At 36.4% G+C, this 25440-nt stretch overlaps 2 protein-coding genes across 2 annotated transcripts in view; one reads left to right on the top strand and one right to left on the bottom strand.

The window, feature by feature from the left end:
- Positions 1 to 8780, bottom strand: part of xpr1a (xenotropic and polytropic retrovirus receptor 1a) — a 61502-nt gene extending 52722 nt beyond the window's left edge. The window contains exons 1-2 of the mRNA XM_039663990.2: positions 8340 to 8780; positions 2614 to 2665 (exon numbers count right to left, since the gene is read on the bottom strand). Coding sequence (XP_039519924.1) covers positions 2614 to 2665; positions 8340 to 8408 — 121 coding nt within the window. The 5' untranslated portion in view covers positions 8409 to 8780. The remainder of the gene's footprint in view (positions 1 to 2613; positions 2666 to 8339) is intronic.
- Positions 8781 to 10487: 1707 nt separating this feature from the next.
- acbd6 (acyl-CoA binding domain containing 6) overlaps positions 10488 to 25440 on the top strand; it is a 32901-nt gene continuing 17948 nt past the window's right edge. Inside the window, exons 1-6 of the mRNA XM_039663983.2 lie at positions 10488 to 10904; positions 11513 to 11577; positions 11783 to 11879; positions 14076 to 14158; positions 17820 to 17925; positions 23062 to 23151. Coding sequence (XP_039519917.2) covers positions 10629 to 10904; positions 11513 to 11577; positions 11783 to 11879; positions 14076 to 14158; positions 17820 to 17925; positions 23062 to 23151 — 717 coding nt within the window. The 5' untranslated portion in view covers positions 10488 to 10628. The remainder of the gene's footprint in view (positions 10905 to 11512; positions 11578 to 11782; positions 11880 to 14075; positions 14159 to 17819; positions 17926 to 23061; positions 23152 to 25440) is intronic.

Here is a 25440-nt window from a genome sequence, read left to right as displayed (position 1 = left end):
AAGTTTCTTTGGGGAACGCAAAACATTTGTGAGAGAATGCAAAAGCATTGGCTAATTTTTCCTCCAATCTATTTTTTTTCCCCCACCACCATGTCCCTATAGATGAATGTTGGTTACCAAACAGTACATGCGCCCCATTACCAGTGTCGTGCCTGAACACGTTCATTGAACGTTCATATTTTGGGCGAACGTGAACTGAACGAGTTACTGCCTGATGAACGTTACTGTGAACTCATTCATTCTGGTGTCTGTGAACGCACGCTCTCTCAGTTTAACTTTGTTCAATAGGGTGCCAGATTTCTATAGAGCCTTCCAAGCGAAAACCCGACTTAAACACACGTAAACACCCAATCTGGCAACACCAACCACCAGTGTCGCACCGCGGCCGCCGTCGACAAAGCAGCGAGCGAGGAGGTGTCGTATGATCATTTTAACGGGTTTTATGACGAGGTCGGTGAGGATGGAAAAAATCTTACATTTTTCTGTGCAAACCCGTCGATAAAATAATTGTTGTCTGTGATATGGGCTGTGGCAAGGAGCTCACAACACATGGAAAAAAGAACTATGAACTAGTTCATTTTTTGAAGTATGAACTATGAACTGAACTAGTTCATTTTAAAATGTGTGAACTGAACTTTGAACTAGTTCATGTAGAAAGTGAACTTTCCCAACACTGCCCATTTCCTTCCATAGTTTGGGGGGGAAAAACAGAACAGCAAAGTTATTATTAGTTCTAGGAACTCTTTTGGAGGACTACTACTTCAAAGTAGGGTCTAAACCAGCATAATTGGAACTATCCGTGACGTTGTGTACACTAATTGGCTGAACGCACACGAAACACCAGCACCCGCCCTTTTTAAATAGGCTATGTAAACACACAGATTATAGCCTACATATTTACTCCTCAAACTAACCCTATGAACAAACATGGAAAACAGTGATAGATGGGCCTCTTAACCTTTGCGCTGATGAGAAGATCCAACACAACTTTGAGGGGACCAAGCCAAACATGATTATGTAGGCTATTCTGCTCAACTAGTGACACTGTAACTTTTCATTAAGTCTACTTTCTATATATAATAGTTCTAACATATTAGACAGGACTGTTGCAACAAGAATACTTTCCAAGGGTAACCATACCCTGGTGGTTAGTTCCTAGAACTATTATAGGTGCGAAAGCCCCTATTGATCAATGTATCTATCCAATATCAATAAATTAAAATCAAAATAACATTTTTATCATCATTCAGATAAAAAGAAAAAAAAAATGCTAATATGTGGGATATGTGGCATATGATGAGTGATATGATGAAGTTTAATACTTTGGGTTAGGGGTTTGTTCAAATGTCCAGCCTAAGTATAAGGTTCTGGCCACACACACACACACACAAATAAATAAATAATAATTAAAAAATAAATATATAATTTTATTTTTTAATTATTATTTAAACAATGAAATTATGGTATATATATATATATATATATATATATATATATATATATATATATATACCATAATTTCATTGTTTAATAATATAATTTGATTGTTTTGAGTAAATCATGTTCACATGCAACCTGTTTATTAAAGTAATGTAAACCAGGGTGATTATAAACAGGAAAGAGAATTTTGTATGCCAGTAAGCAAAGCCCAGTTAAAATGCAGCTCAGCGTTTCCCTCTTTTCCACCCAAAACGTTTTAACACAATAAATCTGTTATCCTGACGAACAGACATGCCAACTTTTCTTTCAATTCCCACCTCAACGGAACCCTGAATTCCAAAAACAAGGTCAAAGTGGCCTGCCACACACACACACACACACACACACACACACACACACACACAGAGTCTGACAGAGAGATTCAGAAGCACTGACTGGAAAGAACATCTCTTCTTTAGTTTGACAGGACCTGACACACACACATACTCTCCTGAGGGCTGTTAGTTTTTAGTTCCCCGAAAGATGGATGCTAAAATGTGTGGACCTTTTACAGGTGTCTGCCACTGTTATTAATGGATTGCTCAATCTTGTTTCAGGCAAAATATACTCTCCAATTGCTCATGACCCACTTAACTGACTCACTTTAGATTATAATTCACATCATATCATTTCATAGCACACAAAGCCTGCTGTGTCATGCATTGCCATGTAATAACGCCACATGAAACCAAGTCATAAAACAGTGAAACTGATACACTGGCTAGAGGGGCTGATTCATAAAACACGTCAAAGATCATTAGCAATAATGCCTCTATCCAAACATTCACCTTGACATATATGCATACGCTACATGGGAGGCAAAAAAAATTCATTTAAAAGTACTAAAACAACATTTGAGTCTCACTTTGAGACTAAATGACCTGAAACCCAAGAACTTTGTTTACTTCTTTGCGACAGTGCTTTAGATAAACCATTTCCCCGCCACACCCCGTCACTCTCACGCCTCATGTATTAATTATAGCAATGCCGAGCTGCCCCACTGTCTTGCAAAAGATGTGGCAGCGCTGAAATGTCCTCTATTTATAGTAGGGAGTTCGTTCTAGGGTGGTGGGGACGAGCATGGGATGGAAAAAGGGTTTGGTCGGTTACATGTTCAGAAGGAATTTTCCTTACCTTCTATGGATGGAGCCTGGTCCTGGGCCGCATACAGCATCTCCTTGAAAGCCTGTGTCAGAAAAATAGATACGATAATGATGAGATCACAGTCTTGTGGTACAGGTCAGTGGGGCAATGATGTATTATTCTTACACACTCCATTAAAGCAACTTGTTATGGCAAAGATGGTTCACTTGGCTGGATATAAGGTAATTTTGGTTACTTCAAATGTTGATCTAGCAGGCTTTTGTTACTTTGAACATGAATATTAAACTCTTTGTGTGAAATGTCTTTCAGTTCTCTGGGAATATGGTTACCTACTTCTGTTGGCATGCCATTAACCTTGAAGATAATGAAAATAGCTGGACAATTATGCGTGATCTGTATGATTTTTCAGAACACATGTAACTTTATCCCAAAGGTAGATTCCTTTGGTAGATGATAGATTCACCTTTAGGGCTGCCTCAGTAATTTGAATGCATTTCATTTTATGTCAGTAAGGTTATTCTCAGTAATATGTGCAGTTTCATTCAAGATGGGAGACAATGCTATTAAAATGTACATTTAAAAACATGCTAGAATGTTGTTATTTTTTTATTTGAATTATTTCCACCTTCATTCATTGGAACACATAAAGGTAAAAGGTACCCAAGCTATTTCAACATATCAAATGGGTACTTCTATGTAAAATCAATCCAATTTTGGAAACTTCCCCAGCTCAAATGTTTGATTTTTTAATACTTTTTTTCTGAAGAAAGACACATAAATAGTAATGAAAGTCATTGGTGACTGTTGAAAAAATGGAAAAAGCACTTTTTTTGCCCCAAGTTCGCTACAAACACAATCATTTAGTATTTTTTTTTTTTTTTTTGGTATCTTCATTTTAAAGGTCCTATATGGTTCAATCCCAGAGATATGGATGTCTTTACAGGGCTTCATAAGTAAATTGGTGAATTGTGTACATTTTCAGTGGTCAAAAACCAAATGTTGTTCACTTTGCACACAGCTGATACTTATTGCATTTAAAGTGCAATGTTTTTGTTGCTAAAGTAAACAGATTTTCATAATGGACCAACCCATCTGCGTAAAAATAAAATAATGATGCTGCCATCTTTTCTAATGTCATTTTGACCAACTCTACAAAAAAATGAATTACATAGGGAAAAATACATTTATGAAATTTAATATTTTGGATTTCTTCTTCATTTATGCATTTCTTTCAAAATTTTTTAGCCAGTGACCTCTTGTTGAGTTGACATGGACTGAACCAAATAACATTTTTTACATGATTAAAACAAGGTCATTTAGCCCATCAAGCTAATTTTCGTTTACCTGACACAATATATTTTACAATGGAGGATTACAGACTCACTTCTCTAAATTATTAAACAAATAAAAAGATGGATGTAGCCCACAAAAACATTTACCAGCAGCACTCAGGGGGCGAAACATTATCTGGTGATTTTCTACACAAGCTCATGTCAGTGCGGGGAACTGCTCAGTCAATATATAGCAATGCAATGCATATCTTTGATACAACAAAAGACAAAATCGCAATCAAGAACACTTTTTTGCTTAGCAGAAGACATCCCTCCCTACAAAGTTGAATGCTAACCAAGACAATTAATGTAAGGCTGCATGGATGCTAGAAGACTTCTTTTCACTATAAACAAATCTCACACTCAAGGTCAAAGCCTGGCCAGTGTGTCAGCCAATGAAATAAGAGAATCGCTGCATTGCCATGGCAATGATGATGATGATGACACAAAGGCTAGACGTGCTCTCTGGAGTATTCAAGTTATAAAACCAATAACTGAAACCAGGATACATGTGCACTATACATCTGCCTCTTCCTCTCAGAAATGTGTGTGCATGCGTCTATATGAGATTTGGCCAGATCTTTGCGTCCAGCGAGCCTGACAGCAGATGTCATCCCAGTGGGAGAGGGAGCACAAGTCGCTGTGTGTATATGTGTCTGTGTGTGTAAGTGTGTGTCAGTGCATGTGTGAACAGCAGGTCTGTGAAGTCAGCCAGCAAAGATCCATACATCCCAGCCAGTAAGCAGACCTGCTGCTTTGAAGAATATATGCATGCTCAAAACAAGCCATATATTCTATATATACACACACAGGCAAGTATCACTATATTGCTACTTAGGGTTGGTGATTTACTCTAAACCCATGCATTTAAGCTTAAAACTTGTACTGTTCTGCCTCAGACATGAATTATACCTCAAATGATCATACTAACATTTTCCACCAGTGGACAATAAAACAGGCAAAGCAAGGATGAAAGTCATATTTAGGGATCACAAATATTTGTGGGTGCATGGGCTCTACTGATTTAGCAATCTGCAAAAGCCCAACATTTCCTAATAATGCCTTAGTAACAGCCTAGAACACACTAGCAACCACAGAAACACACATTCATTTTCTCCAAAAGGAAATTGATTTTGAATAATAACTTAAAACCTTTAAAGACAGACCTACTGGGAGGTTAATCCATATTTGTTTCTGCTCAACTGTCAGCCTGCGTTATTTCTGGTTATAATAATCATTTCAACAGCAGAATTGGTGAAAAACTTAATTACCCATGATTCTGTACAAAAAAATTATATCAATCAGAGTTTTAAAAAAAACAACACACCCCAAAAAAGCTTTTTAGCTCCGCCCACCCTCATGAAGACCAGCAAATTATGTAATCTCCCTATTCTTTAAAAACATCGAAATACTCTATGTTTGCATATTTTGCAATAAACTTAAAATAAATTGTTTTTATGTATAATCAATGTTCCTAAATATTTTACTCCATCATTTTTAATTTGATTATACTGTTTCCAATGTGTCATGGGGTTGTTCTTTCCCTCACTAAAGCTGTTAAGTACACAATTTTGTTTCTATATTTTTGTTTGATTTTTTTGCTTTAAATCAAAGTTTGTAGATTCACATCGTAGCTGATTGGCTTGGATCATGGCTTATGACTTAACTTAAAATAAGTCTTTTTAAAAATCTCTGTGGGAGAAATTAATACTCTATTAGCAGTTGCATAGCAACACCCTAGCAACGCCCATAAACACATTATCTTCCTCACTCTCTCTTTCTCCCTTCTTAGTCAGGCTTAAAAGTCAAATAAAAGCGATTTAGCTATTTAATATGCACAGCCCGAAGTGTGAATCCTAATTCATTCATCACAATCAGTTTGTCAATTTATCAACAGAAAGACTAAACGATTCATCAACCTTCTTTCACTCTTCTACAACTGCAGTGCTCTTTCGATCTCAGCTTGATATTTCATAATTCAAGGTCATCGTCTAAATATGTTATGTAATCAAAAAACAATAAATCTTTTGTCGTGTTCAAAGTTTTAAGGGAAGGACTAAGGAAGTTTGGCCCTTTAAGCCAGTTTATGGACTCAGTTTTATTGCGTAGAGCCTGTGCGGCTGCTTCTCATTGACTTTCTCTGGCGCTGTCAGCCACAGGCGGCAAAGCAATACATGAGCAGAGACTGAGTATATAGTTATAATGGCTTAACTGCTCACAGAGGGACTTCAATGACCCAACATTAATGAATTCGGCTTTTCTTTGGGATGCACTCTATAAGACACATTGTATTAAATGTAGCTGAAAAAAAGATGTTCTGATCTTGTAAATCAGAGTTTAGACTCTCACTACTGCACAATCTGTCACTGTATGTAAAAAAAAAGAGCCAGACAGTTCATTGATAAAGCTGTACAGTGCTGGAAAGGATATTGCTAATCATCTATCTGTGTCACATAAACGGTATAAACACAGTTCACAGATTCCCTGGTAGTGTCAAATGACTGTGTCAATGTCAATGCTGAACATTATGAATTAAACTATTTTCCTTGAGTCCTTTGTCTTGTCCTTGACAGATCAAGCTGGATTCTCAACTGCAGTCCATTCACACATGCAAATTGGCACATGCGGCAAGTAACCAAGGTTTGACGGTGAAACTCCCTCCGAAAAACAACTGAGATCGATCAATCTTAAGCAAAACAGATGCAACAGATATAGAGGCACCATGCCACTAAATCACTTGAGAATATCTGCATGTATTTTCTATTAAACGGTCAAAGACTAATTAATCAAACTATGTGAAAACAAAGAATTACTATAGACTAGACTGGATAAAAACATTTTGTTTCCAATAGTCGCAGTAGTTCATATTTGCCTGGGTTCTCCGTCTGATTACAGATTCAGCGCTCCAGACAAAGGATTTCTCCTGCTTTGCGCCAAAACACACGCTGAAGCCCTGACCATCCACCATCACACAACAAATACCATTGATTTATTGTATAACTGTGGGGTCAATAATTTCACAGCACAGAAACAATAAATAAATCAACATGAGATAAAATCTGGCTTGAAATCCTTCATTATTCAACAGTTTGAATGACCAGTTTTCCATCCACAGTTCAGATGCCAAAAAACAGCATACGATCAAAACTAATTATATGATGGTCACTATAATAATAATAAATTCTTAATTAATTTAAATTGAGAATGTTCTTCTGGTTAATTTAAATTGAGAATGAAATTGTTTTATTTTATGCAGAATTCCATCCTAAAGCTGAGGCTTGAAATTGGGGCATTTTAACGATGGATGTACCATGAATCTCTCAGAGCTCTTTCCTTTGTTCATAATTAATAAAACTGGAAACCTTGGAAACCATGGGCTGAAGCTGTATTTAACCTTTTCTTAATGAAGAAAAATTAGTGCATTACTATAACTACATTATGTTGTGGAAATTATGCATACATTTCTTGCTATTTTTAATTCTATATTATATTATATTTAATATAAACAATTAGAAATCATGATTATAAATTTACTGTAAATACATTATATGCAGCTGTAGAAAGAAAGAAAGAAAGAAAGAAAGAAAGAAAGAAAGAAAGAAAGAAAGAAAGAAAGAAAGAAAGAAAGAAAGAAAGAAAGAAAGAAAGAAAGAAAGAAAGAAAGAAAGAAAGAAAGAAAGAAAGAAAGAAAGAAAGATTTCTCAGCAGAAATACTTTGAACTCTGATACTCAGACAATGAATTGATGCAGGCATAAAGTGGGTGAGCAAGCTAATTATATAAAATGACCTTTCTGGCTTAATTCCAAAACAATAAGAAAAAAATAAGGAAGAATTTAGGCATGTTCACTTAATAAAAAATTACAATTATGTTATATTGAAACAGAACATATTATACAGATAGTTTATTATTATTATTATTATTATTATTATTAAGTAATTCTTCTTTGTGCCAAATGCGCAGGCAGGTGATTGGCAATGCTCCAGACAAGAAACCAGAATAAAATGAATAACTGAAATTTGAAAAAGGAAGAAAAATTATTAAAATATACAACTGCCCAGATATAAAAGCTGCCAAAGTGTCCCTCATTAATACCAAAGACGACGAAGAGACAATTAATAATGAAATTATCATGTGATTCAATACAAAAATGACAAAAAGTGAATTTAGCAATACATTATTTTCCAGAAACATTATGTCAGATACGATTTGTTTTTTTAAAACACATGCAGGTCATTTAACTTAAACCTGTAACCCATCTTTCTTTGCTTCTACATAATATTTCCACTAATATTATACACTATTCAAATCAAACAATCCGTTTATCAAAAGTTTTGCTCCACAAATCTGAACAGTCTTCTGGAACCTCTGAGTTCGCAACAACCGACTACATGCACCATGTAAAATTCATACATAAATTTCTCACCTCGTATTGTATATATTGCTTCCTCCATTCTGGAGTTATATGGGCGGACAGGTGCTCCGCAAACTTCATGCTGGCGGAGCAGATATCCACACAGTCGAACTATAATAATATCCTCGGGTCGGGCAACGGCTTCTTTGGGGCTTTTGTTATATCTGTTACTAAGTTACGGAGCCTCATACGTTGCGCGTTGCTTTCCGCTCTGTCTAAATCAAGTCCGGTCTATCACAGTCCACTATTCCCCGGTCCCACATATTACCCCGTTCAAAGTAAAACCCGCAACTTAGGGACTAAAAAAAACCTCGTCCGACTCCCCAAAACAGGTGCCTGAATGACAGCGCTACAGCGCCGGTGCGGGCGAATCTGGGAGTGACTTTCTCTCTCCAGACTCTCTGGGTGTTTGTGAAGAAGCTGGTGTCCGCCATCAGCGCGCGCTGAGTGAGTGAGTGAGTGAGCGAGCGAGCGAGCGAGTGAGTGAGTGAAAGACGCATGTGCGTCACCGCGCAGCGCGAGGCGCGTTTACACAAATAGGCTTGTTGTTTGTGATTATTTATGCTCGTTGGCTTAATATTTTAGAAACAAATAAAAAAGGTTAACTCTTTGTAATTGTTGTATTCTAAAGCCTGGTTTCACAGACAACTTAGATTAAGTTTGAATTAACATTTAAGTAGCCTAACTTTTATTTACGTGCCTTTACTGAAAAAAAAAAATACTAAAATAAAGATTACTGGTGCGCAACTTTACAATCGTATCTTATTCTTATATTTATCTTAACAATATTTTAAGTTATGTTAGTGCGGTTAAAATAGCTCTTGCATTTTAGACTAAAATTTCTGTAAACTAGGGGTAAATATTCTATTGGTTTCTTAATAGTGAAGCTGTAAAAACAATTAAAGTTTTAATAAGTAGCCTATAATCTTGCATATATTTTTTTTAACATATTGTAGCCTATATATTATATTGTATATCAAGATATATAATATATTTTGCATATATAATATATTTTGCATATATATATATATATATATATATATATATATATATATACTGTATATTAGACAACTATTTTTATTTGTTATAATAATAGCTATGTTAATATTAATATAATGATGCACATGCTTATGATATAATTATGATATATTGATATAATAATTAAGCTATGCCAAAATGGTATAGCCTACATACACATTCTGTCCCAACGTGGTTGATGGCAGTGGTTTATTTCTTGAAAAAAAAAAAAAAACATATATAGATAGTTATAGATTTTATAATTTATAACAAGCTTGGTTGTAGCTGACCAACTTATCTCTATATTTAGCATACTAGAGAGCATAAATACTTTCAAAAAGTACATCACAAAATATAAGCTATCAAAATATTAATTGATAGATAGTAATCAGGATTAAAATAACATTAATGGCTTAAATACACAATAAACAAAACGAAAGTTAAAATTAGAGATCCAGCAGGCCATCCTTTCACTCCGTGTTTATGTTAAACCCATTTACTTACATTTTGCTGATGTAGGCTACTGCTTGCTGACTCAAGCCCATAGAGAGCTGATTTATGCCTACAGCTTTATGTTGTAATATTTTAGCAAAAATATACTTAAAAAATTACAGTAAAAAATGGTTAAATTAAATATTTAATAAAATCTAACAATTTAGTTAATGAGCAAGAAGCGTTGCACAGCACGAAATAACAGCCAACTTCGCTCGGGGAAATGTGGTTTGTGTGCCATCTACTGGACAATGTTTGCATTGCAAAAAAACTGCGTATAAATCCCATGATAAATCCTAACTAATGAAGAAATGGATATCAGGAAAGGACCACTGAGCAAAAGTTTGTTTGTAACTATCTATACTGTAAATTTCATTTTTGTAGCCCTTCTAAATTTGAGTTGAAATTTTGTCCGAGTTCTAAGTTCTTTGAAATTTCAATTGCCAATACTTCATAATATTTAATCTACAGTAGCTACAGCAAGATCTATAGTAATAGATGTAATAGATGATACGTCTATACAATTCGAGAACGGTTGCAATATTGATTTTGATTTAATTTCATGCGTTTACTTTACTGTAAAACGGTAGGACCTAAAAACCGGTCGCAGGACCCACTCGTGCCTATTATTGTGACGTACAACTCACGGACCAATTCTCAAAACAAGTCCGACTGAATCGGATTACGTACTGTACTAGTAGTCAACTGTCTGCGCTGGTTTTATTAGTAATTAATAATAATTAAAGTACAACTACTGTTGATTACCCCTATAAGGCATTTTCATTATCATCAATGGCGTCCCGATCTCCGTCCTCTTCCCCAGACTCAGCGACAGGCTCAGGTACTGATCCAGCCCGGCCTGACACTGGAGAGCCGCTCGGTGGAGGATCCGACTCGGATTCAGATTTCGGATTAGGGAAGTTTGATTGTGGTTCTGGGGATACAGCGCTTCGATTAGACGGGGCAGATCCGGAGAATGAGTTCGAGGTGGCAGCGGACCGGGTCAGAGAGCTCGCCCAGACAGCCAGTAGAGAGCAGCTGCTGTATCTGTACGCCAGGTTCAAACAGGTAAACAGAGCCTACTTGTCTTTTCTTTTAGTGTTTTATTTTATTTATTTATTTATTTTTTTTACCATATCTGATAGTGTAAAATCATTATAAATTTAAACGAAATCTCCGGCAACACGATACGAAGCGTTGAGATTATTTGTGATTTTATTGAGTTTTTATTTACTTATATATTTTTTTGTTTACGCTTTATTTTAAGGTGTCATTGTTACAGTGCACATTTAATTACTGATTAATAGGTGATAAATAATATTAGGGTAGGATTAGGGTTTGGTTTAGGCTTAGTTCGTGTAAGTATGCATATTTTACTGTTATTACTGTGGTAAGTACATGTAACATTATGTAACAAGAAAATTGTCAAATAAAGCGTTACCATATATTTTTTTAAAACAAAGAATGATGGCTAATAAAGTTAGCCAAAATGTTATGTAGTAAAATAACTAGTTATGGTGTTTTGAAGTAAATGATAGTTTCCATGCTGTTTTGTAAACTCTTGACAGATGACCGTGCCTGTTGGTTATGGAGTCGAAAAACATTGGAATCAGTTTATTTGAGCATTTGTCAGTAATTGTATTAAGTAAATATATTAATAAACTTATTTTTGACAGGTCAAAGTTGGAAAGTGCAACACAGCAAAACCTGGTTTCTTCGATTTCGAGGGTCAAAGAAAATGGTAGGCAAAGACTCTTAACAAGTCATGTTTCATGCTAAATCTGGATTTTGGGCTCATTTCATAGTTGACAGTGACATTTGTTGTCATCATAACTCCTTGTCTCTTATGAAAAATTGCACATCTACTTTGTCCAATAAAATGAGCTTTTTGAGACCAAAAAAAAAAAGTAATCTTTAAAGTCTGAGAGAGTGCTTCCTGTTTACAGGTCAGCATGGAAACAGCTGGGGGACATGAGTGCTGAGCAGGCCATGCAGGAGTACGTGTCCTGTGTACATGCCATGGATCCAGAAGGCAGTGAGAAGGTAAATATTAAACTGACTGTAGGGTCAATTGCATAAGGGGATGGAAAACAAGGTTTTTCTTTAGTCTTTTGCGATAAAATTGTTTGTTGTACTATAATATTAATGTGAATTGATATTCACAAGTCCCAGTCCAACTATATAAGTTATGGACTAACAGATTTGCTTAGTATTGTTTTGAAAGATTGTCACTTGTCAACTTGGATTTGTTGTTCGCAAATAAAGCATGACATTAATCAGTATTTTATTTTTTCGTGCAAATAAACTATACTTCTAGTAAGTGGATCTGTGCTGTAATGTTACTGCTTCACTGAATAACATGTCCAGAAGAGGGCAGTCTCTGATTGTGCAGTTGTTGTGCACTCCTGAAATGGGTAGTTCCCTTAGTTTAATAACACTTTTTTCTAGTGGAGCTGTAGATGTGTTTTTCATATCCATGATATATTTCCTTGAGAATTATTTAATGATGTTTACGCAGGCTTTTATGCAGTAACTATGCAGTCCTGTTGAGTTGTTCACATCTGCACATTCTGCAGGCATTTTTAGTAATGTTGCTTATGTGGGGGATGCAGGTTTAAGTCCAGCCTGCAACATGTCTCCAACTTATTACCTTTTTCTCTCTTTCTTGTACATTACTTGTTACTCTGTTTAAAAGATTAGTTCACTTAAAAAAAAAAAAACTTTTGCCGATAATTTACTCACCCCCATGTCATCCAAGACGTCCACATATTTCTTTCTTCAGTCGAAAAGAAATTAAGGTTTTTGATGAAAACATTCCAGGATTTTTCTCCATATAATGGACTTCATTGGGGTCCAAACGGTTCAAGGTCCAAATGAGACTTTCAGTGCAGCTTCAAAGGGCTTTAAACGACACCAGACGATGAATAAGGGTCTTATCTAGCAAAACGATCGGTCATTTCAAAAATAAATAAAAAAAAGTTTTGTAAGTTCAAATGCTTGCCTACTCGTTCATCAAAATGAACAAATCTTTTTTCGAGACAGAATGACTCGAAAAAAGTGCTCGCCTTGCTTCAAAGGGCTTTAAACGATACCAGACGATGACACCTGACAGAATGACTCGAAAAAAGATTCGTTCATTTTGATGAACGAGTTCGAACAGGAGAGTCACGAACGCTCATCACAGAACAGAGCAAGGTGAGCATTTGTGCTTATAAAACTTAAACTTTGTTATTTATTTTTGAAATGACCGATCATTTCGCTAGATAAGACCCTTATTCATCGTCTGGTGTCATTTAAAGCCCTTTGAAGCTGCACTGAAACTCTCATTTGGACCTTGAACCATTTGGACCCCATTGAAGTCCATTATATGGAGAAAATCCTGGAATGTTTTCATCAAAAACCTTAATTTCTTTTCGACTGAAGAAAGAAAAACATGAACATCTTGGATGACATGGGGGTGAGTAAATTATCATCCATCCATCCATTCATCCATCCATCTATCTATCAGTAACCCAGTCTGACTGCCATCCAGATCAGCACAAAAGCGCATAAACAAATTCCCCACCTTTCAGACTGAACTGATTGTGTTAGTGTGTTAAAAGAAGGCCGGCAGCTCCATTACATGGTAGAGAAACAGCCCTGGTGAGGGAGGAGAGACAATAGCTTGTTTCTGACCTCCTGTGCACTTCTGTTGTTACGTGCACCTTCTGTGGAGGAAGAAAAAATAAGTGCACAAATTGACAGTATTTTAAATAATACAAGCCTGCTATTCAAACAGAAGTGCAGATGCAGCTTTTTTCTGCCCCGAACTGTAATATTTTGAAGTCATCGAATTAAAATTGCTGTATAATAGATGGCTGGCTGCACAAAGCAATTTTAATCTTTTCCTCAGCGAGGTTCAATATCCACAGTCCTTTGTGCTCGCTCTTTTGGGAAAAAAAAAGAAGAAAAGTGAATATAACAATGTCAAATATACAAAAACTGTCAAGTCTAGCAATACGTGCAATGTCATCCCAGTTTTCTGTCATGTGTGAACTCTATGGAGGCCTATTGTACCTTTCTCTTGTAAACTAAACTGAGAGTGACTACTGTTGTGTTTCTTTCTTTTTCTTTATTTCCATGTCCTGTTTGTTCAGCAGGCGAGGGATTTCACTTCAGTTTTGCGGCTTTTCAGATGTTTAAGACCATTAAATGGATCTCTAGGCTTCACTTGTGACAATTTACTGTTTCTTTTTTTAGTCGTCGGAGCGAAGGGGAGGACACAATAGAACTGGATTCGGTGGGCCAGCGGTTAGCTCTCTATACCAGGAGGAAAAAATAAGGTAACACGTCTTGCTTATGAATATGATTATTTTAATGTAATTTTTTATTTGATCCAGTGATGCATGATTCATTTTCCTGCTCAAGGAACTCATGGATACCAGACGCCCCGGTGCTTCTTCCAACTAGACAAATTAAGAGCTGAATTCACATGGTTTTACCTTTTAAATTAACAGTATTAGTATGCAAGCATAGGGGGTGAAGAGGCCTTCAGAAGTATAATTACTTTTTTATGATTATATCAATGAAAGGCATGTGAAATGGATCCAGGCATGATGGATAAAGAAATATATGGAAGTATCAATGCAACAGGGGTTCGTTCCCCAAGTTGACGTGTCCCGGGAGAATGTGAGTCGTTCATTGGGGACGGAAAAGCAAAGAGGCAATTAACATCCCGTTCCCCCTCCTCTCCTCCCCATTTGTCGCTCGCTGAGCGTCCCATTTCGGGCGTGACCCAATCAGACCGCCATGCAAACTGCTTCACTGCGTTCCAATTTCCAAGCTCTGTGATTGAGAGCCCTCCTGCATATTCAAACCTCTCGTTAGCATTTCATTAGAGCGTCTTAATGGATTCTGCATTCTGCATTGACCTGTAACTCCAGGACCTTCTCATTCTTTTATTTATTTTTGCTCAAAACAACAGCCGATAAGCGGATCTGCCCAAGTTGCATAATGTTGTGCTTCTGCAGTTGTCATTCACTGTAGAATGCATGATAGATGAGTTGTTCTGTGACGCCTCGGAGAGAGATGAATCAGATTGATCTGATCTGATTGATGGGAGCAGAGGTGTCAGTTTCAGAATATCAGGCTATTTCGGAGGGCAGTGTGTATGTGTCAGCTCTGCTCATCACTGATTGATGATGTTAAAGGGATAGTCCACCCAAAAAATGAAAATCCTGTCATCATGTCGTTACAAATATAATATGTAGGACTTTCTTCTGTGGAACATAAAAGATGATATTTTGAAGATTGTTGGTAACCAAACAGTTTCAGTTCCACAAAAAAAAAAAAAAATACAATGAAACTCAATGGGAACCAAAGTTTTCATTTTTTGGTGGACTGTCCCTTTAACAAGAAGGATTCAGGCAGTAAAAGAGCTGTTCGTTATGTTTTAATATCTATGTTTTAGTCTTTTAAGATTCCCCTGTATAATCTACTTTGAGGTCTGTGTGTGAAAACATGGACATAAGTCTTTTGTTTGCTCTCTCACTAGTCAGAAAACGTTGATCAAGCGTTGTGGAATGACAGAGTAGCCAGTGACCTTCCCAGAATGCTCAGCGGCATCGCTGATGCCATGTCGTTTATCAGTGGGCCATTAATCAGGTGGAAGCGTGGGCTTGTGTGCGTGTGTGTACTCGGGCTTTAGGAGTACAGGCCAGCATCAGTCTGACGAATGAGCAGTTTTATTGATTAGTTGCCCCGGGAGACGGATGATGCCCACATGGCACAGACACACTGGGTCACGGCAAGACCACAAACACTCACATATTCATCCTTATTTACTATGAGTGAGATAAGGCCAGGTTTAGTGCACGCATATATGGTCATAAGCCATTTTCCATGAATACGGTGGACGGTGGTGTCCCACTCCCATTACTTTTTTGCTTTTATTTTTTTAAAGTACAGATTTGTTATTGAATTTGTTCTATGTTAGACTAACTATTAAATTACATAAATGTAAAATAGCTGTTGTAGCTAATTTTAAACCCCAATATTTTTTGTTTACCCCTTAAAATTCTGATTTGGGCCTGTCACAAAAGGTAACCTTTATGAATACAATAAAATAAAATAATACGATTATGGTTATGTCATAATTGTGACCTAATCTAATGTCAAATTCTACCCAATGACATGGGGGTGAGTAAATTATCAGCAATTATACTGAAATACTCAGACTGAATCAGTCAGAGTATTTCGGTAACACTTTACTTGAAGGGGTGTGCATAAGACTGACATGACACCTTCATAAACATAACATGACATATATCTTGAATATGATGTAGGGTTTATGCATGTTTATGACAACTGTCATTAAGTGTCTTTTGCTCAATAATGACATTTTGAATGCAAATATGACATTGTTTGAGATGTCTTTGTTATGACATCTTGACATAAACCAATACATCATAACCTGTCAGTGTCTTTGTCATGACAACATGACAGTTTAATGTCAAGTTTGACATTGGTTGTCATGAGGGCATTAATATAACTGTGTCAAGAATATTTTTCGTGACCTCAACTACAGTGGTACTAATTGAATTTGTCATTAAAAAGTAGAGCCCGACCGATACCGATACAAATATTTTTGGGTTTTAAAATCCGATATTCCGATATATCGGCCGATATTTTATTTATTTATTTATTTTTTAACTGGAGATGATTAGTCACAAATTTTGTCATGCTTATTTGAGTTAAGAGAACTGATGGGGATGTTCTTTTAATTGTTATTCAAGCAATGTATGTATCGTGACCAACTCAACGAGTGTTGCCAACAGGAACAGTGTAGAGTGCCCTCTGGTGGACAAACTATACAACTCCAACACTCATGACATGGTTCAAGCGTGTTTCGTCCGTTTTTATTTTATTTTTTAAATATTCATTTATCGGCCATTATAACTGCCGATACCGATAGTTTGGAAAATGCCTAATATCTGTCTGCCGATATATCGGTCTGGCTCTATTAAAAACTTATAATGGCTTCATGACAGCCAAAGTCAAAGCCAACCACCTGACAGTTTAATGTAACGTTAACCAATAAAGCTAGGTGATAATTAATCTGCTATGTCATGTTTATGACCAGTTGTGTTGTCTTAGTAATGTCAAGTTGTCGTCATAACAAAGACATCTCAAAAAATGTCATACAATATTTGCATTACAAATGTCATAACTGAGCGAATGACACTTAATGACAGTTGTCACAAACATGCATAAAACTTCCTTCATATTCATAACATATGTCATGTCATGATTATGAAGGTGTCATGTCAGTCTTATGCACAAGTAAAGTGTTACCGAAATATTCTGATTCAGTCACAGAAATCAGTTCATTTAAAGTTGGCCAGCCTGTATGTCCTGTCTCTCTCAGGCACGGAGGTCCCGTCCGCTGCTAGTCTCATCTGCCCTGCCCCCTGTAATGAGAGTGAGGGGCGGCCACACAATAGGGCTTCGAATGCAATTAATCTGCCATCCTGCATGGGCAAGAGGGGCAGGGGTAAATCTCTTAATGAGATTTCTCCAACCAACTGTACCTCGTCCCCTATAACCCTTTTTCTTTCTCCCTCTCTCTCGATCTCTTGCTCTGCCCTGCCTGGTTCGACCCAAATGCCACAAGGTGATTAGAGAGGAAAATAATTAAAACTGCTGTGGTGAGCGCCAGCCTCGTGAGAATGCGCCACAGAGGTGGATGGGCATGTGACCATGAGATGCCTGCCAGTAACATGATTTTTTTGTGGCGTGCTGCATCAGTTTGGCCCATTATCTTGGATCATCACTCAGATTTTCTATTTCTAGTGAGAACCTTGACCCTGGTTGTGTAAAATTAAGAATGGACTATTGGTCCTTTTTTAATGCTATGATTTAATGCTATTTCATTTGCTCCGTGACCGTTTATTATTGCTTGAAGTTTTCTCAGGGTATTTTCTTTTTTGTTGTGTTTGACTTCAGGGAAGAGGACAAAAATATTTTCGACTACTGTCGAGAGAACAACATCGAACACGTCAGCAAGGCCATCAGCTCCAAGAAAGTGGACGTGAACGCAAGGGACGAAGAGGTTGGCTTTTTCTTATACATTTTATAAATACTAAAATTTAAGCATTTAACAGGATCATGTGACTGAAGACTGGAGTAATGATGCGGAAAATTCAGCTTTACCATCACAGGAATAAATTACATTTTAAAACATATTAAAATAGAAAATTGTTATTTAAATGTGTAATAATATTTCTGTTTTACTGTATTTTTGATCAAATAAATACAGCCTTGGTGAACATAAAAGAATTCTTTCAAAAATGTAGGAACGTTGTGAACCGCAACTAGCTTTTTCACCCTACTTTCTCTTTCTCTCTCTCTCTCTCTCTCTCTCTCTCTATCCGTGTAAAGAGATCAGTCCTTGGTATTTCCCACACGGCTAAAACTCCAAAGGTCACTGGATGCACCATTCATCCTCTCATCCCATTTTTATTCATACATCACCATGACCAACTGGCCCGTTTCATTTCTTTCAGCAGTCCAATTCTGAAAGTGGGGAACCAGTTGGCTCCCCATCAGGTCAGCCAGATGGCAGCCTTTGTCAGTCCACCATTGTTCATCTCGCTAGTGCAGTTTAACAGATGAACCAATAGAGGGCACTGGTGAATTGAAATCTGGTGTGTAGACTTTCAGGCCCAACCACACTGATTTACATGGGGATGTGAATTTGAGAAGTAAACTTTCAATACGAAAAAAATCAATACGCTTTTTTTGTTGTTGTTTCTTCCCTTCTCGATCCATTTCTTTTTCTCATGCAATGAATAACTTTCACGTAATTATATATATATATATAGTTTTAAAATGAGGAGGCAAAGTCCTCACATTTCATATATACACATCAAATGTAAATTTTATGTCCCTGTTACACTTGATTTTCCTGGTTAAACATTACATAAAAGAAGAGACTAAATACAATTCTATTTTGTCTTTTTACATTAAGTAATGTTCTTTTTAATAAAAAAAAAGTATACTTTATCAAGTAAGTTTTTTGATACATTTTTACATTTATTCCAAAATAATAACTAAAGTCAGAAACAATTTAAACAATACATATTATTTGTGAACTAATGGTCAGCTTTTTTTAATACTTATTTTCAGAGTTGATTGCTCACTAAATCCCCCCAGTCATCGTGTTTTCAGCCCATTTCAAGTTTGATTTTGAAATGACATAAAGCTGTCATATCTAAGTGGCTGAGTTGTTTACTTATTTTTAATTAGTCTTCCCATTAACCCATCGTTTTCTTCATTCAGGCAGCACATGAAATCAAGAGGCGGGATTTATTGCACGAGCCAATCATATCCGATCATATACAATCAAATTGCAATGGAGGCATGTCCCCCGAATTCATTCATTCCCCATCAAACTCACCGCGCACTTTGGGGGTCTGTTAACTCAATGGGCTCAGGGGAGGCAAGATTCCCACTGTAACTTTACTTGTGGGTGTTGCTGTTGGACATTTTTTACTTTAAAACTTTTTAATGTCACATTTTGTAATATTTACATTGTTTTATTTTTGTAATATCGATTATTTTCTCATCCAGTTTTTTTTTTGGAGGAGACACCCTCCCTTGGCGTGATTTTCCAGTGTTCTTCCGCCAATGCTGTGCTTCATGCTCAAGGTCACACATGTGAGGCCTGAAGCCCTAAACACACACTCTAACTCACTGCAGCATTAAGAAGTGATGTACGCGGTGATGTACTCTGCTCTGAACATAATGCCATTTGATGTTTTCAGCGGAGGCTGTTGCCAGTGGTTTAATTTGGGCAGAGATGAGCTTCATAGCTGCCATTTGACCTCCTAAAGCTCGGCCCGTCTCTGCAGGGGTCAAATACATTACCCTTAATGTACACGTGCAACTGGGTGCGGGGCAGTGGGGAAATGATCTCAGTGATGATGACAATAGATCCGAATAAACTGGGAAACTTTGAGTTATTCAGGTAGGATGATAGTGGATTGTGAGCAGAGGGGTGCTGGGACCTGAGGGAAGTACCACACGCTTTACACTTCACTGCTGGAGAAATGGTAGAATGGACTGCATAACCGTGGACACACTCACACTGAAGGTGGACGTGATTTTTCTGGTTTGTCTGTGTGTGTTTTTTCTTGTTTTCAATCTGAGAAACACACTAACTGATTAAATGCACTGACTGAAAAACTGACTCTGAAAAAAGTTTTTTTATATAGTTTAGATATTTGTGGGCCTTCATTTATAATAATAATAACTTTATTTATAAATCTAGGCTTAGATAGAAAATATTGTATTTGGACATGTACAGTGAGTTTGAGAAAATTATTATATTGTATTATATTATATTATTAAAGACATTGACTAACTATTTTAAATGTAAACTTAGGGGAATACAGTCAATATAATAATTGTAATAATTCAGATATGAATAATTACTCATCATTACATTTACATATACATTGAAGCAGCAGTGGATTCCAATCCACCCCCTTCAAGTGCGATTTGTTCATTTTCAAAATGGGAAATTTATTATATTTTTTCCTCGCATTATTGTCTTAATAATATATTAGTAATGAAAAACAATGGTGTTAACATAGAAAAATGTTACATTTAAGTATTTTCACTAGTGGTCCCACTGCACAAATATTAAACCATGATATTCTTGGAGTACCATGCGTAAAACACGATGTAAAAATGGATCATTTAGTAGAACCACAGTATATTTCAAAGTACCATGATAATTTCCATCTCACACCACCCGATAGTGTTTTTGTAAAATATATATTTTTTTCTGAATCAGATCATGTTAAATGAAAACAACAGCATTCGAACCCATGCATTTCGATCTGAAAATACAAGCGCAGTGAGGAGCTTTTCAGTGCTTTGCAATGGTGTTCCGTGTTTTTTTTCTTTCTTATTGTAATTGTGATGTCTTAAATGACCCCGTGTGTCTACACACGCCTCCAACAGGCACGAGCCCCTCCGCCGGAACAAAAGAGGGCCGGACTCATTTGTGCAAATGTCCCAAGAATTTCTTGCTTTCCTTTTCTCTCTGTGTTTGTGCTGGAGCTGCCCCATCAATTACAGGCAATTGAGCCGGCAGCTCTCCACCCTCTTTGGCAAGGACATTTTAAAGCAAGAGGTTTCCTATTCATCTGCACTGAGCCCTGTTCAATGCACCGCCCCGCAGTAGAGTCCATGCCTGTCACACTTAATCCAGAGCTCTCACACGGGACAGGAAGGTGGAATCAGTGGGATTTCTAGACCTTTACCGTTTCTAGAGCTCTTCCGCTTAGTTGGATGGAAATTGAAGAAGAGGATGTAGGTTTTTCCATGTGTTGGCTATCTTTGCTGAGACTGTCAATGCAAGGAAAATTTGCATTTCCTTGGTAAATATGCTTTAATAACAATGTATACATTACCATTCAAAAGTTAAGGGTCTGAAAGAAATATTATTACAATTTAAAATAACTTCTATTTAACTATATATGTTATGCAAAGCTGAATTTTCAGCATCATTACTCATCAGTGTCACATGATCCTTCAGAAAACAAAATGCTGATTTGGTGCTTAAGAAACACTTATTATTACTATCAATATTGAAAAGAGTAGTACTTCTTAATATTGAATATCGAATTTCTTTTTTGGGGATTCTATTCACTTTTATTCAATTTAATGCTTTCTTGCTGAATAACAGTATAATTTTTTTTTTAAATAATTTCCTCAAACTGGCCTAATTTTTATTATAATCAAGTCGTTTGTTGTATATTCATGTTGTTTTGCCATTGCAGCTTTCACAGTGTGGCTTTTTCTTAATTGAAACTTTCTTTCACAATGAACTTTTTTTATTATATGAGGCAGAAACAGGATTCCATAGAAAGCACATCGTAATTGCACAGCTATAATAAAAGTATACGTATATGAAATGGTCAAATATGTAGCAGTTCTGTTGAAACCACTTTAATTTTGGATTTTTTGTCTTATGCAATTAAGCGTTTAATAAAGACTTAGTAGATATGATAAAGACAAAGTATTGCCGCATTATGTATCAGATTGTAATATGGATATATACTATGGTACTGAATGATATACTATATAAATATTACCATGATTCAAATAATACCATGTCTAGAAGCTATGGTATTATCATGGTATTGTGAAAAACTTTTTTTTTTTTTTTCAAGCACTTTGGATCCAGAGAATTGTTTGTCTTGGGAGGAGAGTGGGAGAAAAGAAAAGTGTTTGGCTATATCTCTGATGAAAATTTGACAAACAGTCCAGGGGACACCCTCCGTTCCAAAAAAAAAAAAAAATCCTTGTGGTGTAAGGCTTCAGACTCCCTCATAAATATCAATTTTAACATGCAGCAGTGGAGATCAATATAATTTCAGCCATGGAATACGACTTAAGGAGTTGGCTTTATCTAATTGGCCTTCACTGAAAAATGAACTCTGCAGGCTTGATAGGCACAAGCGGCTTCAGGCCTGGGGGGCGTGGCTGGTGATCAAGGGTCTACTCTCTTTTTGTCCCCAGAACCACATCAATCACAGCTAAAGAGTCTCCCGTCCCACTGCAATTTGTTTCTGGAGCGCCCAGGATCTTTCCCTCCCACAATGCCCTTCTCTCTCGCTTGCGCGGTGGCCAGAGAAGAACTCATCCTGTCAGCACGTCGTTAAATAGTTGGGTCTAAAGGCTCTGAGTTATAAATTGTTGTGCATAATTTATTTTTTCTGGAGGAGAGAAATCTATTGTGAAGTTAACTTTATAGAGGTCCGCATAACAAAAGGGGAATAAATGAATGTGTTAGGGGTGAAGAGGGATTCATCCATCTGAAGGAGTCCACCCATAGGTTGTGTGGTCTGCGGACACATCTATGGCTTTGGGTTGCAGAGGTCCATCACAAATACGGGCCGTTATTGAATATTCTAAACGCCTCTTGGCTGGTGCTCATTTTTATGCTCTGAATCAAAGCCAGAAAGCGAGTTTATTAAATAACTGTATCTAAATCAGAGCAAGGGATTGAATTATGGGATCGAACTCCATGGATTGACTAAAAGACATATTATGCATTGTCTGCAGCAAAACCGAACCGAAAAAATGTAAACTGTCTGCACGCTGTTTTGCATTTGCATCTACCGTGATTTTTTTTTCTTCTCTTTTATCGTAATAAATGATTTTTGTGTTTCAGGGCCGAGCACTCCTGCACTGGGCGTGTGATAGGGGCCACAAAGACCTGGTGTCTCTACTCTTGCAGAATAACGCTGACATCAATAGCCAGGTGAGTCTGTAAACACACATAAAGACATTCTGGCTGATAAAGATGACTAGATCATTTTCATGCTATTGCTGATTACCGTCCGACGTGATGGACAAAATGTATTTTGGCCCTCAACAAACACACACTGACGAAGGTGATTGCACAACGGATTGCTGTGAACTGTAGTCAAGGGGGTTTATGTTCAATAATATGGAATAAAACAAACAATATATTGACTTTTGAGACTGAGATTTAAATAATGTGAATAATTGACCACAATGTCATGCAATTAATTTCTTTAAAATCTATTTAAAAATAAATTCTTTTTAAAAAGTCTTAATATCGACCAATACTGGAACATAATATGATGACAAATATATTATGTAAATTTGGGATGTGATATTTGTTTTTTGTTTTTTTAAATTATTATTAGTTGTGCATGCTCATTTGCTATATTTTTACATTTAGATTACCTCTGCAGTCAATCGTCATTTTCCTTTAAAGTTTATCTAAAAAACACTAAAAATTGCATTAAATGTAATCTTTAGCTAATCTCAAAATGAATTTAAAATTTTCATAAACATTTCATTTTGCAAAAAAATTAAATGTACTATTTTATATAATGTATTTTTTTTAAATATAGATATATATACCAATTAGTATACATTTTTGGATAATATCCATTTATTGAGATAGTATATAGATATTATATAGATACTATATAGTATATAGACAGTACAGAAGAAATAACAGTGGGAGAAGAGGGGAATGGGATTGGGAAAGTTGCCCAAAATGCTATCGGATCTGACAGTATACAATTTTAATTACATCCATTTATCAGTTGTATATCATCAACATGAAAATAATGATAAGCTTATCAGCCAGAATTGTATTATTGGTGCATCCCTAGCGTATACACATTAGCTGTTTTAATGATTTGATTTTTGATTTTATTTGACCACTTAAATATAAAAATATGAAAAACAGTAAGAAACTGTTTCATACATTAAAAAATCAAATACAAAAGTAGTCAGGGATAACACAATAAAGCCCGAAGACTTATTTCCATTGTGACTTATTTATGTGACTTAATGCTAGCTTTACTTCTTGAGTTAACTTACCACTGGTATTATTTGTGGTTTCTTGGCAGTCAGTACACTTGTTTTGAGGTAAATATGCATGAAGTCAATTTATGAGCTGAATACTGTAGACTCATGTGTATTTTGTATGTAGAAGTATATATTTTACTTTTCGATCCTAGAGCTAAAAGACCCTCACTAATCTGAGAGAACAGTGAACTGGGAAGTCCTACTGCCATCCACCATCCCTGAGATTAGCAGCGGCTGTACTTTAATCATTTAGGGATCTCGTATCGGCGTAGTACGATGGGCGTTAAACGTTAGGCGTAAGCAGGTAGCTGTGTTTAAAAAAAAAACAATACAGGTCATAATGGCAGATTTGGCTTTGTCTTAAGCTGGCTGAATACTGCATTGGGAAATTAATACGGTGAAGTACAGTTATGCGGTCACTGGCTTGATCTGATTCTCGCTAAGACAAATCAATTGGAAGTAATCAGCCAAATTGTTTGCATTATACAACCCATATAATCAGAGCATTTGCAAATGACTCTCTCTCTCTTTTTTTTTTTGGTGGCAGTGGACCTTTATTGTATGTGCAGAGAGCAAGTGCTTGGCCTAGACGACAATCAATGCTTTTCTATTGTGTTTTTTAACAGGTACACTAATGTGAAATCCCCACTAGAGCCACAATAGAGAACATAACGTCATATTATATGAAATAGACATTTTATCACTGGCTCTGTATAGGATATATAATCATATAAAGTTGTTGTGTTCTTAATAACACAGAATAGGGTTAATTATTAATCAATTACAAAGAAAAAGAAAATATATATATATATATATATGTACACTTTATCATCGGTCACTTTACTAGGTACACCTATTCAACTGTTCGTTAACGCAAATATCTAATCATCCAATCACATGGCAGCAACTCAATGCATATAGGCATGGAGACATGGTGTCTTGACAATCTGCTGAAGTTCAAACTGAGCATCAGAATGGAGAAGAAAGGCGATTTAAGGGGCTTTGGACGTGGCGTGGCTGTTGATTTTCATACACAACCATGTTTAGGGTTTACAGAGAATAGTTAGAAAAAACCAAAATATCCAGTGAGTGGCGAAAATGCCTTGTTGGTAACAGAAGTCAGAGGAGAATGGCCAGACTGGTTCGAGCTAATAGAAAGCAACTCAAATAACCACTTTTTACAGCCGAGGTCAGAGCACCC

The sequence above is a fragment of the Pimephales promelas genome, chromosome 14 (genome assembly GCF_988280905.1).
Source record: "Pimephales promelas chromosome 14, fPimPro1.hap1.1, whole genome shotgun sequence".
Classification (NCBI taxonomy): domain Eukaryota; kingdom Metazoa; phylum Chordata; class Actinopteri; order Cypriniformes; family Leuciscidae; genus Pimephales; species Pimephales promelas.
The sequence above is the reverse complement of the archived record's forward strand: the minus strand, read 5'-3'. Positions and strand labels throughout refer to the sequence as shown.